The sequence below is a fragment of the Gymnoscopelus braueri genome (assembly GCF_963280865.1).
Source record: "Gymnoscopelus braueri genome assembly, chromosome: 5".
NCBI lineage: Eukaryota > Metazoa > Chordata > Actinopteri > Myctophiformes > Myctophidae > Gymnoscopelus > Gymnoscopelus braueri.
This window is the reverse complement of record NC_137606.1, coordinates 4,347,765-4,366,718: the sequence shown is the minus strand read 5'-3', so window position 1 is coordinate 4,366,718 and position 18,954 is coordinate 4,347,765. Positions and strand designations below refer to the sequence as shown.

At 43.9% G+C, this 18,954-nt stretch overlaps 1 protein-coding gene across 1 annotated transcript in view; it reads right to left on the bottom strand.

Annotated features, from left to right (window-relative positions):
* Nucleotides 1-497: 497 nt before the first annotated feature.
* numbl (NUMB like endocytic adaptor protein) overlaps nucleotides 498-18,954 on the bottom strand; it is a 46,072-nt gene continuing 27,615 nt past the window's right edge. Inside the window, exons 3-7 of the mRNA XM_080428299.1 lie at nucleotides 15,450-15,590; nucleotides 12,699-12,918; nucleotides 11,782-12,051; nucleotides 3,342-3,527; nucleotides 498-2,921 (exon numbers count right to left, since the gene is read on the bottom strand). Coding sequence (XP_080284425.1) covers nucleotides 1,774-2,921; nucleotides 3,342-3,527; nucleotides 11,782-12,051; nucleotides 12,699-12,918; nucleotides 15,450-15,590 — 1,965 coding nt within the window. The 3' untranslated portion in view covers nucleotides 498-1,773. The remainder of the gene's footprint in view (nucleotides 2,922-3,341; nucleotides 3,528-11,781; nucleotides 12,052-12,698; nucleotides 12,919-15,449; nucleotides 15,591-18,954) is intronic.

Here is an 18,954-nt window from a genome sequence, read left to right as displayed (position 1 = left end):
TGTAGGAATGTAGTGCATGGTTTATTTGGACCACAGTTCCACAGTGTTTTTGAATAGTGACATAAAAGTTCCACTGAGTTTATTACAGCTCCTTGGGGGAGGGGGGCTTTTGTGTTGCTTGTTTGTTATCCATACGTTCCAAGAGTTCCAACCAGTTTTCCCCCCCTTTTTTTTCTCCCCAACGAGTTAAAAACAACTGCTGCGTAGAAGAGTAGTAAATCCAGAGTGTTTGTTTGGGTTGTCCTGAAGTGATCTGGATGGGTTCCGGTTTCCCTGGGCCTGGAGCTAGAGCAGTGGTTCTCAAAGAATGGAGGTCCGTGGACCCCCAGGGGTCCTTGAGGGGGTTCCCAGGGGGGGTCCCCAGCTAAATGATGGAGAGTTAGGGACCAAATGGACCCTTATATCTCTGTAACTCTGAGAGTATACAAATGGAACCCAATGGACCCCGGGTCCATTGGGTTCCATTTGTACGCTCTCAGAGTTATGGGGGTCTGTGGCCTAATGCAAGAGCAAACTGGGGGGGGTCCTTAAAATTACAAACTTTGAGAACCATTGAGCTATAAAGCCTGGGAAGACAACGTATTTAGCAGCAATGGAGAGTTACACATGAGGGCTATGGAAGCATGCCGCTATTTACACACGCACGCGCACACGCACACGCACACGCACACGCACACGCACACGCACACGCACTCTCTCTTTCTCTTTTTCCCTGTCTCTCTAACACACACATTGCCGTAGTGTACTGTAGTGCTGTGCTAGCAGCCCTTGATGTTTTGGTTGTTTTGTATAGTGTTTCAGTCAAGTTATGTATGTTCCAATATAACTCCCTTTGCCTCCTCACACACATCTGCTGTTGACGGTCCCTTTGCATGTACAACAAAAAATAAATATGGGGAGGGGGGGGGTCGGTTGGGGGCTGGGGCTATCTCCCAAAATACTGCTTTTCAAATCTCAATTCAACAAAATACATATATAACTTGTTAAAAGAAAAGAAATTAAAACCATATAATAACCAATAAATAAACAAATCCTTTTGGCCTTTCTTTCAATCTTTTCGACTATTGGTCAGTGAGTCTCCTCTTTGTTGGGGTGGGCGGGGTCTCACGTCATTGGCTTCCTTCCCGGGGCATGAAAACCCTCTTCACTGTGCTTGGCTAATAGCAATGGCAATCTCTCTTAGCAGTCAACCAATCAGTCTTTGCCTGTCTGCGCGTCCTGTGGACGTGGACATAATAATATATCTCCACAAATAAATCAAAACAAACTGCAGAAACACCTCATGGACTGGAATGCTTCTAGTGGAGCTCCCATTAAGAAAACAAGAAAGAAAGAAACTGCAACTTGGACCCCTGCTGTTTTCAGGATGTATATAAACACAGGAACGGGTGGAATACATCCAGACCGGAAGAAGCAAAAGCAAGGAAGAGAAGTGGGTTGAGGGAAGGCTGGAAGGGTCAGTCCAATCCGGTTTGGGTCTATAGTGAGCTAGGTCATCCAGCCTCCATAATTCAGATACGGCCCAGCAACTTCCCAACGCCCTTCCTCGCTCTCACTGGAGTACACACTAAAGAAAGCAATACACTTGATTAGACCATCCAAGCTCCTTTCGAGAGCTGTTAGCAAGTTGCTAGGCTATCATGGTTCGGATGCTAGGCTAGTTCCAGGACCTGCCTTCCCAGTCTATGCAGAGCTGCCGGAGGTTAGCACCTGGCTATCACAGGCTAACTCCAGGGCTAGTGGTATGGGGCTAAACGAGACTAAACTCCGGCTTCAGAGCTCGATCTCGAATGTCTTTTGCAGGTCATTGGAAAAGGGGTTGGCCGCCGCAGGCTGCTGAGAGGCTGGCTTGGTCTCCAGCGCAGCCCACTTGGCCTCGAAACGATCGACTTCTTGTGACACGCTGGCAGCCGGCGCTGTCAGCTGACTGCCCTCCGGTGGCCAGCTGCTGCTACTGTTGGTGGAGGTCCCGTTCTGGAGGGCCATGGCGGTCGCCGAAGACAGGGCGTTGCCGAGCGGCGGCAGGCCGTTAACGGCCGCCGACAGCGGCTGGGTCGAGGAGAAGGGGGGAGAATGGAAGCCTCCGGCGTGGCTGACCGTGCCGGGGAAAGAATGGTGCTGGCCGATGCCTCCGAGCGCCGACCCCACTTTCATGGCTCCTCCTCCGGCGGAACCCATGGCGCTACCGCCCCCCACGCCGCCGGAGGAAGAGCCGGCGGCGGTGCAGAAGACGTTGGCCACCATCTGCGAGGGCGTGATGCCCACCACGGGGACCACGCTGGCGCTGGGGTACGTCATGCTGCTGGCCAGGCCCGGCATGTAGGTCTGCATGGGGACGAAGGACGGCTGGACCGGCTGGCCGGCAAACATCCCCACCGGGGCCGGCGTGGTGTCGAAGACCGAGGGGAAGGGCTGCATGGAGCCGGGGTGGGAGCCCGGGGCCCCCGCCGCGATGGAGGGCTGCATCATAGGGGCCCCGGACATGCTCGGACCCGACATGGTGGGGATGGACATGGAGGGGAGGGACATCGGGGGTCCCGACATCGGAGGGCCCGGGATGAGCGGAACCGACGACAGCGCCATGGGCGGGAGGGACATAGCGGACTGGGCCATGACGGAGCAGGGACCTGGCAGCAGAGGGTTGGACATGGAAGCGAGGGACATGGTGACCGTGGACACGGGGCCCTGATTGGACATGATTGGCTGGCTGGCCATGATGGTGGGCGGGCCGGGGATGGCGGGGATGATGGTGGGGTGGGTAGGGGGCGGGCTCTGCTGCTGGGCCTTGACTGCCATGGCGACCTCCTCCAGCCAGCGCTCGGCCTCCGAGGGCGTCCGCCTGTGTCCACGCTGCATGTGCATCGCCATGGAGACCCCCGGGGGAGGAGACTGGAGCGGGGCCTCCGTCTGGACCCAGGAGGCTGGCAGCCAGAAGGAAAGAGAAGGAGATTGATAAACACGTCATTAAATACTGGAATGGATTATGATTATGAATAACCCATCAAGACCCGAGGCCGATTCTATAAATGCCTTCTAAATCAGCAATGTCCTCTTTTAAAAGCAGTTTCCTCTTTTGTACTGTCATTATTGTAATGAATTGTTATGTTTTAATCATATGTAATTATGCGTATTTTGTGTCACCGTTGACCTTTGCATTTTTCCGTTTTGATTTTGAAGCTGTGCTTGTCGTACAAAATGTGCTTTTGCTAAGTCAAAAGTAAGGTCAAGAAAGCTGTAGGATGATCAAGTAGCATTACTTGATTGGCGTTGGCAACGAAAAAAAATCTTTTCTCTACATGATAGTGTAGTGCAGAACAGCTGAGGGTCCTGCTGGTTGTCACCTTGCAGTGGAGCGGGTGGGGGTGGCAGGATGGGGGGCACGGTGCAGGCCGGGGCGCCGTTGGCAGAGGAGGGGGGGTTGGAGAAGAACTCGTCCGACGGCTTGGTGAAGGAGGTGTTGATCTGACTGCAGAGGGCGTTGATGCTACAGTCTGCCTCGCCTGGCAACCCCATGTCCATCTCTGCAACTAGAGGAAATGTCAAAGAGAGAGAGAGATAGAGAGGTAGGGGGAAAGGAGAAGGAGATAAATCTATAAGTCATCTATTCATCTATAAAGCAGGAAACCAGCAAGGATCTGGGAAACAAACATGGCATTGTGTTCATAAGGATATCCTCCTAAAACGGGTTAAAAGGGTTCAGTCGTGAGAATATGCGGAGCCGTGGTTCAGAAACAATTCATCGGCCATAAAATTACACACTATAATAATATTACATACAGTATAACGTTTACAAACTTTTCTCCGCTCCCTCATAAATATATAATAATAATAATAATAATATGAATATGAATAATAATAATTGAGCTGATATGTTTGGAGATTACATTCATAACATTCAAAACATCCAACGTGGGGGGCTCGTCACATTTTTAAATAATTTATCGAATTGGACAAAATTATGTCCACCAAATAACCGCTTGTAAGAAAAACACATCAAAATTTGCTATTCACCCAGGGTATTCACCAGTCTGCAGCAACCACTGAACAGTGCCTGTCAGTGTGTCATCTGTGTCTCACTATACCCCACAAACTCTACACTCTCAGGTCATCTGGGACAGTCTCGTGAGCCAGACTGTCCCCAGAATCAGAACTAAACTTGGAGAAGCGGCGTTCAGCTTTTAGGCACCGCATAATATCCCAGAATACTGCAACTCGCTGCAACTCGCTGCTGCTGCAACTCGTATTTCTTTTAAATCATAGCAAAAAAATATTCTTTCTGTTTGCGGTTGCCTTTTCGGTTGAGTTTTTTAAATAACACACAGTTTTTATTCACTGTAATTTTACTGTCTTATTTTTCTGCTTTATTTTATAGTCTTTTCATATATTTTTTTTACTGTATTCAAATGCCCTTTTATAACATGTTTATTAGGCTCTGTATCTTGACATCTTATTACATTATGTTTGAAGAAAAGCACTATGAATTGAAATGTACACAAATAAACTTCCCTTACAGTACATGGCCTGATTCATGGTGATTTATTTTATTTCACTGTCATAAAATGACATATCAGCGTTGACACTGTATTAATTTACATATCGTCGCTGTCGGGCGGGATATTGAGGTTTCTGTCCGCCAGCAACGATATTTTCAGGGAGCAGCCAGGGAAAGGGGTGGAGTCGACTACATCTTTGAACGTGCAGCATCTGTGTGAACATAGCGTTTACATACATACTGTACACACAAGTTTATAATAGATGTTTATTACTTAGGAGAAGCTTATGGACTGCCACTGCACCTTAAAGGGTCTACACCATGAAAATCACATTTTTCTTGGTTTTTTGTATTTTTTTTTTTTTTAATTCAGTCATTCCTTCTCATTTCATGGATTTCCAGAATGGGCGTGTCTGAACAGGCGATCTCAGAATGGAAATGTTCATGATGTCACAAACATTTTTGATGGCAAACCCAATGTTAAATGAAAAGTGCCCGAATCGCTCCGAAACTTTTTCTACCCCCCCTAAGTGGGGGTCTACGAACAAATACTTCTGGCTCGGATTTTGGCTCCGCCCCCCGGAAGTGGGTGAAACAGGCACCTCAAACACTTGGTGGAATTGTTCAAAAATGTTCAAAGTGTTTTTTTTTCGATTTTGTATTTTGTAATTTTTAAATAATTTTTAATAATAAAACAGACAGAATTGCTCAGTAGCCCCCCCCCTGCCCAAGAGGACGTTTTGGTATTGCAGCTGAAAGTGCTGTATAAGCCAGAGACAATTGACTTGGGATGAGTATATCTGAGTGATGATTTAGGCTCAAACCTTTTGAAAAAGGTTTGAGGGACATACACCTGATATTAAATATCAAATATTTTTTTTAAATTCATGGTGTAGATCCTTTAAGCCTCGTGGTTCTCAACGGTTTTCATTTCGGTATTGCATTAGGCCGCAGACCCCCATATAAACACTGCAATAACAACGGAGCTAACAGCTGGTGTCACCAAAAACACTACTAGAGTGGATGTTACACAGTATGACTTGAATGTTGAATGTGCAGTGTTATGTATAGAGATGATTCAATCCTGCAGCATGCAAAAAAAAAAAACTTTCTTCTCAACCCCAATATGTCCGTCAGACTGATGGGGCCTGCAGTGGATTTGATACTTCCATATCAGCAAGCAGAAACAAGCAAGCCAGGTCTATGAAAACAAGCCCAAAATACTGTAACTTAAGCGTCTAGGGTCAGTTAGGAGACAACTTTATTGTCTGCTGTTGTTTTAGAGCAGTGGTTCTCAAACATTTTAATGCCAAAGACCCCCAAAATATCATGTATTTGGCCACGGACCCCCATTATGAAAATGTTCTGTCAAATTCTTGTAAAATGTTTCTAAATCATTTTTTTTCACCCACGATTTTTTGAAAATAGTCGATTTCCAACCCGCATCTTTACAGGAAGACAAGCCGAAAGCGGCTCATAATAAGCAGACTTGGCAAAACTGTTCCACATCCTTCCGCAGATATAAATAGACATAACATCTAACTCTGGTCTCTCTCCACACTACTGAGGTCACAACAGACAGAGACAGTGCATTGTTAAAGCTCCTGGGAGAAGCCACTGTAGTTCACATCCATTCATCTTTCTGTCACTGGTGGGAAGCCACTAGGTACATTTACTCAAGTAGGCCTACTGCACAATTTTTTACTCGAGTATTTTCCATTTGCCGATAATAATACTTCTGCTCCACAACATCTCAAGGGCAAAATATTGTACTTTTCCACTCCACTACGATTATTTGAAAACTTAAGTCGTCGTTTTGCAGATGTCAGATTATTATTACTACAAATACATTAACCACTTTGGCCCTATTTCATACTTTGCCTATTTGAATAGCCGATCTACAAGCTCACAATGAATCGTGTCATTATGAGCTTGTAGATCTGCTTTTCTTGAAAAAATAAGAAAATGGACACATTTTGATACGTTTCGATTTTCTTTTTTAAATGGGCTGTTCACAATAAATACTTTTGTTTTGCACTGTAAGTATATTATTTAGATACTTTTTGCACTTTTACTCAAGTGACATTTTGAAAAACAGAGTACTTCTATATTGATCCAGCACAGCTTTCTGTGGGACTTTATACCCGCCTTCACGTCTTTCTTTCTGATTGTCTTTTCCTTCCTTTCTTCCCGTTTCTCCCTCTCTAGCCTTCCAAGTTCCCACTCACCTCTCCCATCGCCCCCTCCTCCCCCCTCCCTTTCTACCATTCTTTCCCTGTGCCTTACACAGTGGTGGGAAAAGTACTCAAATTCTTTACTTAAGTAAAAGTACCAATACTGCAATATAGAAATACTCTGTTACAAGTAAAAGTCCAGAATTCAAAATTTACTTGAGTAAAAGTACAAAAGTATTGGCATCAAAATGTACTTTAAGTACCAAAAGTAAAAGTACTACAATATTTTCAAATAGCCTAAGTATAAAATAGGGCTAAAGTGATTGCTGCATGTTTCATAATATCATAATTTATATCTGCAAAGTATACTAACTAGAGTTTTCAAATAATTGTATTGGAGTAAAAGTACAATATAAAAAAGTACAATATATAAGTAGTGGAGTAGAAGTAAAAGTATTGGCAATTGCTCAAGTAAAGTACAAATACCTCAAAATTGTACTTAAGTACAGTACTTAAGTAAATATACTCAGTTACTTTACACCACTGACCTTCCATCTACTCTTCTTCATCTCTCGCTCTCGCTCTCTCTCTCTCTCTCTCTCTCTCTCTCTCTCTCTCTCTCTCTCTCTCTCTCTCTCTCTCTCATGGGAAAGTCTCATTCTACTATACCCTGACACCATCCATTAAAGGATGTGTAACACTGGTTTCTTTCAAAATTGGCCTGGAAAAAAACATCTATCAGGAGACCACAAGGGGAGGTCAATGTAAATTCCCATCTCTTTTGTAGCCTACACATAGACAGTGTTTTGTTTTTGTCGATGACATATATTATTGTGTTAATTTTCTATGCTATGCTGATTAATTGAATACATAGGACCACAATGGAAACAAGTCCCCTGGACCTTTTTTTTGTGTTATCTCTCTCTCTCTCTCTCTCTCTCTCTCTCTCTCTCTCTCTCTCTCTCTCTCTCTCTCTCTCTCTCTCTCTCTCTCTCTCTCTCTCTCTCTCTCTCTCTCTCTCTCACTCTCCCTCTCTCTCTCTCCCTCTCCCTCTCTCTCACCCTGGAGGCCTTGAAGCTGCAGTGCAGGGAGCACGGGGGGGACGGGGGACGAGGGGGGCACCAGGGGGCAGACATATGGTCTCCCTTTAAAGAAGCCTTGATGCTTTCTTCTGCACAGACCACCCTTGTGATCAGTTCTTTATTTTTTTTACATCCGCTCCTTGTGTCACTTTTTTCAATATGTCACCTTTTTCCACTTTGTAATCTATAAAAAAAATATTGAAGCTGTCGGGTGGGAACAGTCCAAAAATAGTTCCCTTTTCATCATTATATTTAAAAAAATCGATTTAAAAGTAGATCTGCTGTTTTCACAAATTTTGTGCGACACTTTTGATGATGAAGTAGGGCATTAATTCACGGAAAAAAATAAACAAAGATTTGAAACATGGCGATACAAGGTTTTCTGCTCGACGACAGCGACAAAATGATCTCTTATTTTCCACAGAGTTAAAAGGCTCTCTATATGTGCAGCAGTACAGCAGTGGGCTCAAAGTACTCCTTCTATGACCTTGAGTGGGCACATGGCATCTGTGTGTGTGTGTGTGTGTGTGTGTGTGTGTGTGTGTGTGTGTGTGTGTGTGTGTGTGTGTGTGTGTGTGTGTGTGTGTGTGTGTGTGTGTGTGTGTGTGTGTGTGTGTGTGTGTGTGTGTGTGTGTGTGTGTGTGCGTGCGTGCGTGCGTGTGTGTGTGTGTGTGTGCGCGCGCTGGCATCTGGGGACATTATGAGTCAGCATGCATGAAACCTCATTCATATTTCATCATACGACAGACTGATGGAAATAGTAACTAAAGCAACAGACTTTCAAGTTAAATAAAACGATACATTATTATACCAGTAGTTCTCAAACTTTTTCATGTCAAGGACCCCCACATAGATAATGTTTTTGGCCGCGGACCCCCATCTAAAAACATTTTGTTCCAGGGACCTCCAGAAGCAAAGATTTGAGTTACAAATGTTGGCTTCAAAAATATATATATTCAAAGATTTGTGCAAATTTTCACGATTTAAAAAAAATAGCCAAAGTATACAATAATGGTTAAAGTGGTTAAAATGATTGTGACGCTATATAAACCCCGCTAAGGACCCCTGGGGGTCCCCGGACCCCACTTTGAGAACCAATGCATTATACGATATGATAAAGCGGCACTGTCACGTTCTTTTATGAATACATTTACATTTTGTCCAATCTGTATGGTAGAGTATGTTAATCATCGCGTGCGTGCGTGCGTGCGTGCGTGCGTGCGTGTGTGCGTGTGTTTTAACATTGTGATCAGCCTGCCTTCCCACTCATCTCTCTCTAATGACTATAATCAGTTACTGAGAGCTGTGATCCTGTAACACTATGTTAAGTGGGCTTCTTTAGCGTGGCGGCAGGTGTGTGTGTGCGTGTGCGTGTGCGTGTGCGTGTGCGTTTATGTATAATTCAAACCTCCAACTGGGGAGGGGGGAGACAGTGACTAAACTCTCAGCCCTCATCTTCTACCATCGACACTGTAACTCTGACTCTGGTTGATAACACCTGACTTCAACAACCACCTTTTCGGGCAGAAACCTCTTATCTCCATATCCTAACTTTTTGTGTTATTTTCGTAAAATAACACCCTACTTGATCATACTACAGCGCCACACAAAAGCATCAAAAGTAGCAGATCTACAAGCTCGAAACGCGGCGCGAAGCGATGCGTTTTCAGCATCGCTGAAAACGCAGTTGAATCTGGTCTCATCTTAAAATGAAAAAAAAGAAACATTTGGGCAAGCTGTTGTCTGCGATAATCTAATTGATGTAGACGTAGACGAGCTCTAACCAGTGGGGGGAAAAACCAGACCCTCCCGAGTCTGCAAGATCTCGCAACAAAGCCCGTTATTTGCATTTGCACAGGAGCGAGTAATCGCATTTCACTGTGGATCTCGCAGAGGCATTCGAATACCTGGTCTAAAGGAATATCCAGAAATCATGCATATGGATACAGAAATGCATGTCGATGAATGTATAATTTAAAAAATCATGAAATAGATGTGTCTGACAGAGTAGGCCTATAGTATAATCTTTTTTTGTCACTTAATGCATTACTTCATCGTACAAGAATACTGTCATACAAAAGTAGTGAAAATAGTCGATCTCACAACACGTTGCATTGGCTATTTTCACTATTTCGGAACATCTTCGTTTCCATTTCCTGAAAAGTGTCGGTTTTGGACACAGAGGTTTCGCCCCGACCGCAACAATGTGTTTCAGCCAATGGACTATTGGTACAATATGCGGCTTTTAATCCAGCCTACTGCAGCTGTTTACCCACACACACACAGCTGAAGCACACAGGTTGTAAAATGTGACACATTCCTGGGGCGCCTGCTGTGCTGACTCAGCCAGTTAGTGCCCAGACCATATCAGGGGTAGGCAACGTTTGGCACAGGTGCCAACATTGGCACAGAGGAGGGTAATCACTGGCATAAGTCTGAGAGAGAGGATTTTTATTTAATTTTTTAGACCAGGAAAGCAGCTTTGGCTATTAAAAAATAGCAGATATACAAGCTCATAGCGCGGCACCGAGTGCCACGCTATGAGCTTGTAGATCAGCTAGTTTTGTACATTTGTAACTTCTGGGAATTCTACAAATGTAATTTTTATCTTTACAAAATGATATGTATTTGGCCGCGGACCCCCATCTCAAAATATGTTGTTCCAGGGAACCCCCAGAAGCAAAGATTTGAGTTAAAAAATTTAAAAATATACATACTGTATTCAGATTTGCAACATTTTTCACGAAAAAAAAGAGCTAAATTACAAGCTCATAGCGGCACTGTAGCTTGTATATCTGCTATTTTTGAATAGCAAAAGTATAAAATAATGGTTTAAGTGGTTACACAAATGCGTTCCCGGTTTTAATGGGTTAAATGAATTAAATTAAGTCCCCTCACATTGTATGCAAATGACATCCTGCACACACTGAACTCTGACTGGGGAGGGGGTCTGGGAGATAGGTGGGGTATTGCTATGAGTCTAATGATCATTACAATGTCCTGATATGACAGAAAATATGTCAAAAGAAGAATAAGAAAAGGTTGTTTTATTTATGGACAATCAAAATCTGTCTGAAGTGTTTTATTTTGACGAGGTGCATGTCATAATTAAATGTAATGTCGATATGGCAAAATGACTATCAAGAAAATAAAAACATGCCACTTAACGGTTGCTGACAACTGGTCCATATATGCTGCTTGTGAGCGTCAGGACCATGGATTTGAATCTGACCCCCATCTTGTCTCTCAACTCTCTCTACCCTTGGTTTCATGTCTCTCCAGACTGACCTATCTCACAATTAAGCTTAACAAATAAAAAATACATTCAAACTCAATTCTGGCTCACCTTTGGGTCTTTAAATTCTTGCAAAAACATGTAAAAATATTCTTCTTCCACGACTGGTATTTTGTACTCGAACACAGCAGTTTCCAAACTTTCCAGCTCAAGATAAAATTATGAAATAATCAGTTAACGCCCTATTTAAAAAAAATAGTGAAGATCACAAGCTTAGAGCTGCACTATGTAACTTTCCTCTTCTACTCCGGATTTGAACATGGTTTCCTCCACAGGTGCTGACATTTTTACCATTGAGCTAATAGAGCCTGCCTGCTTGCTCAGAGGATAATTTGAATCTTGACCATCAGGTCAAAATTCGTGTCAGATCCTGTGTCTAGGTGAGACATGACCTTTGACACAATCAAAATACAACCATCCCAATTGTATAAGTTATATTGTATTAACATACTCTGCCATACAGCTTGGACAAAATTGCATTATATTCAATAAAAAAAGAAAAAGAAAACATTTCACCCACTGTTTTACACCTGTAAACCTGTGATGTGACAATAACATTAAAAAAATTGAAATCTTTGAAAATGTAACATAATAAATAAAATAAGAAAACATTAAAAAGTTGATATTTACTCACGACGACCCATAACAATGCATCTATGACCCAAAAATGGGTCCCGGCGCATTGTTCTAACCTGGCCTAACCTGGCCTAACCTGACCACACCCACACACACACTCACCGGGGTTGCTGGCCTGGTAGTCGGTCTTGCGCTGCAGCGTGGACGGCAGGTCGTTGAGGCGGAGCGACAGCTGCCTCTTGAAGGGGGAGTTCTTCCCGCTCAGGGCTGGGAAGCCGCGGAAGGAGCCCTGGCGCACCAGCTGCTCGATGGGCGCGTGGCGCCGGGGGATGGCGTGGGGCCCGCCGGGCTCCGGGCGCTCCACGGGGGAAGCCGCCCCCTCGGGAGGAGAGGCCGCGCCAGGTGGCAGGGCGGGGATGGCACAGGCTGGGTCTGGATGGGCAGAGAGGAGATGAGATGGACAGAAAGAGAGAGAGAGAAGAAAAATGGTTTATTTGGGAGGGAGAGTGTATATCGTTGCTGTCGGGCAGAAACCTCTTATCTAGATAGTGTATACCAGTGGTTCTCAAACTTTTTCATGTCAAGGACCCATAAATAGATAATGTATTTGGCCGCGGACCCCCATCTCAAAATATTTTGTTCCAGGGACCCCAAGAAGCAAAGATTTGAGCAAAGAATTTTGGCTTTAAAAAATAATTTATATATATTCAAAGATTTGCGCAAATTTTCACGATTTTTCTAAAATAGCAGATCTACATAGCGCGGCACTCTGTGCCGCATTATGAGCTTGTATATCTGCTATTTTTTAATAGCCAAAGTATACAATAGTGGTTAAAATGATTGTGAGGCTATATTAACTTATTTAGCTGGGGACCCCCTGGTACCCGGCCAAGGACCCCTGGGGGTCCCCAGACCGCACTGAGAACCAATGGTGTATACAGTACATATATATTAAATGTATATATAGTAGGGTGAGTGATATTTTTTGGTGAAAACAAAAATATTTAAAAGGTTAAAGCACTCTATCCTGATTGGATGAAATTGGTCCCAATAGAAACTAGCCTAAGGTGTCTTCTTACCTTTCTTTTTCTCCTGCAGGATCATGATGTTGTCTCGCTCGCCGCTGCTGCCGCCGCCCTGCTGGCCTGAGGAGGCGGTGATGCGGAAGGAGCCCTCCCGGACGAAGGAGGTGCGGCTGGCGTCGAAGGAGGCCGTCACGCCGCACTCCTTCTCCCTGCGCTGCTTCCTCTCCAGGCAGGCGGCGAAGGCACAGCCCACCGCGTGGCTCAGACGCTCCCCCTGGTGGCACCGGGAAGAGACGACAACGACGACACAACGTTGTGTTTTAGAGTCGGTGGTTCTCAAACGTTTTCAGGTCAATGTTTTCAATATTTTTGCCAAAGAAATTCAAAAATAGCAGATGTACAAGAGCTTGTAGATCTGCTATTTTTATATAGCCAACATATAAATAGATAAAGTGGTTCAAATCAGTGTGCGTCGCCCAGAGAAAAAAAATCCAACCTCGATGGCGCCTTGCCTTGTAACGGCATGTTGAAAATAGCATGTCTCGCGAAATGCAGGGCAAAAAAAGTCAACTTAAGATACAAGATACAGCTGTTTTCATGAAAATGCTAAACAGGAAATGGACGGAGGCGGAAATCTTTGGATGACGTTATTTCCGGATCCTTGTGAGTAGAAAGTGAAAGTGATCACTCGGTTGATAGAGAACAACGCGATCTTTTATAAAAGCACAAAAAAAACGAATTCTCGTTTGGACGAATTCCCTCGGCAGACAATGAGTCAACTACTTTTGCTGGGGCAGTGGTTAAATTGAACTCCAAAAAGAGCACAAACGGAATCAAATCATCCATTTGCACACTCTCATGGTTTAATTTGACCGTGTGTACCAATGTTTTGCCGGAACAGTTACTGCTCAAAGCATTATGAACGATGCCTTCCAACTTTGAGGCTAACATTTCTCGCTGTACACTGCGTTTCCAGTCTCTTCTCATACAAAATAAGGCTTTCAAAGTGTGGCCGGTCTCACAATCCAAGGTCAAAGAATAATAAGTCAATAAAAAATCATTTGGAGCTAAACCTATGTATATCCACATACAGTATAAGCGCTTCAAACACAGGTCAGCAGTGGTGGAAAAAGTACTCACATTTTCTACTTAAGTAAAAGTATCAATACCGCAATGTAGAAATACTCAGTTACAAGTAAAAGGCCCGTGTTCAAAATGTTACTTGAGTAAAAGTACAAAAGTATTGGCAGCAAAATATACTTGAAGTACCAAATGTTAAAGTACTAAAAGGTTTGAAAAGAGCAGATCTACAAGCTCACAACGTGTCGCGATGCGACGCGTTGTGAGCTTGTAGATCGGCTATTTTCAAATATAGCTTGTAGATCGGCTATTTTCAAATATAGCCTATATATAAAACATGGCTAAAGTGGTTAATATATGTTTTATAATATAATAATTGATATCTACAAAGTAACTAGTAACTAAAGTTTTCAAATAATTGTAGTGGAGTAAAAGTACAATATTTGACTCTGAGATGTAGTGGAGTAGAAGTAAAAGTATTGAACATTGGAAATACTCCAATAAAGTAAAAGTATCTTAAAATTGTTCTTAAGTACAGTACTTGAGTACATGTACTTAGTTACTTTACACCATTGCAGGTCGGATTATAGGCCACAAATTATCGGCTTCCAAATCCCTTTTGTCAAATGTCAAGCAGAGGTTATGCCCTGTGTCAGCGAGTGCAATTTATTCCACCCACCCTTCTCTCTCACTGTTTATGTCAGTGGTTGTTGAACCAGCAGATAAAAATAAATCTTGAATAATTTCGATTATTTTATTTTTTTCTTCTTGGGCCCCTCGGGCCGCTCTCTCTCTCTAATCCCCTCCTCTATAATCCCACAGGGCTGTGCTGCCGGGCTCTGTTGTGCTCAGATTAATAATCCAACCAACAGTCTTAAAGCCAGCCGAAGAGCAGATGACACCAGCACAGGCTGGACTGGACAGACAGGTTGTTGGTTCTAGTCCCATTCCTGCCACTCAGGGTCATGGTGGGGCATGGTGCATAACAGCAGAGCCTTGCTATGGCATCCTAGCTTCTTCTATTGCACTGGTTCTCAAACGTTTTCATGTCAAGGACCTCCAAATGATGTGTTTTTGGGACACATTGGGCTGTCATGGGTTAGGTCAAAGACGTGAAACGCCATATATTTAACACACTCACTGCCAGGTATTAATCAATTAATTCCTCCGCCAGTGGCAGCGGTTTTAACCTTATTTTGAGTCTATTTGACGATCCAGCGTTCCTTTTTTTCAACCCAGATGTAAACAAACAATGTCTCCGTGGAGAGACGAGTCTCTCGTCTTTCCACCGGAACAAAAACATTGTAACCGTGATCGTCCATTCTGTTGTTATCTGCAGTTGAATATGGCTCGTTTTCACGACAACAAAAAAACAGTCTGGGAGAAGAAATCCGAGCTAGACGTGTTTTTCTAAATCTCATAACATTGGAGTGAACGGGGTGACTTTTTTTTGGATGACATAATTTCCGGTTCTACCCTTCTCTAGCAGTCAAGGCATCATTCATAGGTTGGCGAAGAGCGCCCTCTAGTGTAATCACTAAAAACATGATTGTTTTTTCTATGGACGCATACATGCGTCTTTGGTGGTGAAGTGTTGGTTTACACATTGCCTGCCAAGACAACTTAAAACGACATTTTCAGGTCCAAAATATGGAGATAAGAGGTTTCTTTCTGCCCGACAGAGACGATGTGTTTTATACGTTTTGCGGTCTGGCTGTAACTCACCGAGTCTTTGAGGGCCATGAAGCAGTGGCAGATCCATCGTCTCGTGGTTCCGTCGCGGCAGATGTAGGAGAAGGCCTTGTCATAGTTCCGGTCTGGAGCGCAGAACGATACCTTCTCTATGGTCTGGTCCACTATGAGGTCCTGAGAGAGAGAGAGAGAGAGAGAGAGAGAGAGAGAGAGAGAGAGAGAGAGAGAGAGAGAGAGAGAGAGAGGGTCAGAGTGAATCAGAGCATGTCACAAATGAGCTTGTAGATCTGCTATTTTCAGACATTTTAGTACTTTTACTTTTGGTACTTTAAGTATATTTTGATGCCAATACTTCAGTACTTTTACTCAAGTAACATTTTGAGCACAGGCATTTTACTTGTAACAGAGTATTTTTATATTGTGGTATTGCTACTTTTACTTAAAGGTAGGGTAAGTGATATTTTTTGGTTAAAACAAAAAGTATTTTGTTAAAAGGTTAAAATACTATATTCTGATAGTAATCATTGCTATAGAGTGTTTGTTCAGTAACAGATGTCTCCCTGTCTCTCCAGCTCTTTAATAAACAGAAAATACATTTTTCGGTAGGTGTCAAAATCTCAGCCAATCAGGAGAAAGTACCCATTTTTAAGCTTAATTTGTATAGTGTTCCAGTTAAAATTTTGTCTGCTCATTTCTTAGTGTCATCACTTCCAATTTCACTTGTTTAATCTATATCCTGATTGAGTTCTCTGTCCTGGTTGGATAAAATTGGAAATGAAACTACAAAAAAAAAAAAAAAAACTACAAAATACATTTTCTGTTTTATAAAGAGCTGGAGAGACATGGAGACTCTTTATATGGACAGGACACTCTATAGTAACGAGCACTATCAGAACATAGACCCATTTAGCAATTGAATAATTGCAAATCACTTACCCTACCTTTAAGTAAAATATTGTACTTTTTATATAGAGTGTATATATAGAGAGAGTTTTAAATAGAGTACTTCTTCCACCACTGCAAATCATACCACGGCGTGTCAAACAACATGGCAACACATGGCCTGGGGTCACTCAAACCTATGGACCTGCCACACATTATGACCTTTCATTTATGTTGATTTGAAAGGACAATGAAAAGTGAGGGAAATAAATACAGTTGCCATGACAGTGACTCAGACTTGAATCAGATGAATGTGAGTGATGTGTATCCCAAGATTCTATCATAGCCCACCACACCAGACTTGTTGTGGAACTTCAGAGTTCTCTGCTTTGAGTACTTTGACATTTAACCCACCTGTTGGGCAGTGAGGGTATTGCAAGTGGGCCCCAAAATAATTGTCACGACACTAGGGCCCTATCTTACTTTTTTTTGCCAATTTTTAAAATTGTTCAAATAGCCGATCTACAAGCTCACAACGTGTCGATGTCAACCCGGCAGTGAGACGTAGATGTGAAGGCCTAGCCTGGGACCAGACGAATCTGCCAGTTCAAAATAAAATTGCCCTCTGCGATTTGGGTCTGGCACCGCTCCGTTGTGAATCCATTTCCTGCTCCCGAAGTCTGGGGTGACCAATCAGGGCCCAGAATTCAAATATGGGAGACCGTAATTGGTAGTTGGTTGTAGGTACCAATTGCGTGCAGAGACATTCTTTTGATCCCGCCCCTTGGAAAAAAAAACATCCTCATAGAAGCGCCAGACTCATGTCCACGCAGTGATAGTCTGGCCACGCGAGGCTAGTGAGGGCAGAGTAGCAGCCCGAACTCTACATGTGAGGGCCAGTGGTGGGAAAAGTACTAAAATATTTGATTTAAAGGTAGGGTAAGTGATTTACTTTGGTTAAAATAAGTGTTAAATAGCTCAATATTATGATAGTAATCATTGCTATAGAGTGTTTGTTCAGTAAAAGGAGTCTCCCATGTCTCTCCAGCTCTTTATTAAACAGAAAATGCATTTTCAGTGCTCTCTCCTGATTGGCTTAAATGTTGTCACCTACCTTGTACAATGCCTCGCAAAGCGACGCATTGTACAGATAGGCTATTTTCGACGCTTGTAGATCGGCTATTTTCAAACCAAATCTCTTAGATGTAGTGGAGTTGAAGTAAAAGTACTGAAAAATTGGAAATACTCCAGTAAAGTAAAAAACAACTCAAAATTGTACTGAAATACAGTAGTTGAGTAAATGTACTTTTAGTTACTTTACACCACTGGTTCGGGCCGCCGAACCTCTAGTTCTATGACGTAACTGGACAGAATTGGGGACAGTTTAGAGTTGAAGTGGCTAACCCCCCACTATAGCCGGCCATCTTCCTGTTGACACACACACCCAGTCAAAGGACACCACTATAGAGCTGCACATGATGACATGACACTGCAGTAGCTCTTTTCATGGCTGAGGATGTTTCCACCACTTCATAATAGAAAGGCTTTATTCAGTCTGTCTCAGCATGGATACTGGGGGGGGAGGCAAGGGGGGGGGGGGCCCTCTTTCATTCTCTGTGTACATTAAGGGGCCCCTGACTCACCCGCCCCCCCCCCCCAACCTCCTCATGACCCACAGAAAGAATAAGAGAACACAAGAGAGAGAGAGAGAGAGAGAGAGAGAGAGAAGAAAGAGAGGGTTCACACACACTTCCTCTCCTCCTGTGTTGCGTGGACAAAAGGAGGGGAGGATGAGGGGAAGGAGAGGAAGAAGGGAGTGCTGAGGAGGAGGAGAGGAGGAGAGGAGGAGAGGGGTGACGGAGGAGGGGAGAAGAGGGAGGGATGTGGAGATAAAGGAGTGGAAAGAATAACAGTTCTATTCATTGTGGGCCAATTAGTGAATGAAGGGGCCTGCTGGTACCGAGGTGAAAGGCTCTCCCAGCAGCAAAACGGAGAGACGGACGGACGGACGGACGGACGGACGTGTGTGTGTGTGTGTGTGTGTGTGTGTGTGTGTGTGTGTGTGTGTGTGTGTGTGTGTGTGTGTGTGTGCGTGTGCGTGTGCGTGTGTGTCTGTGTGCGTGTGTACACGCGCGTAAGTCAGTGTGAATTTTGTGTAGTTTCAAGGCATTTGGGCACTGTGATTATTGTGTATGTGCTTCAGTATATGTGCAACACATGCCTGTGTGTGTGCGTGCGTGTTCAAGGCAATTGTTTACAGGTTCCATATCTGATCCGTGCAATGTGGATTGATTGGTTGATTGGATACTTTATTAACAGTTTGCAAAAAGCACAGGGGTATAGTTATAGAATAATGCTAAAAGCTCTGAGGGCTTGTTTCCATTGTGTTCCTGTGTATTCACAGCACATAAAGTACGTAAAGAAATGCGTGCGTGCGTGCGTGCGTGCGTGCGTGCGTGCGTGCGTGCGTGCGTGCGTGCGTGCGTGCGTGCGTGCGTGCGTGCGTGCGTGCGTGCGTGCGTGCGTGCGTGCGTGCGTGCGTGCGTGCGTGCGTGCGTGCGTGCGTGCGTGCGTGCGTGCGTGCGTGCGTGCGTGCGTGTGTGTGAGAGAGAGACAGAGAGAGAGAGAGAAGGTGACTCATGGTATGACTATTAGT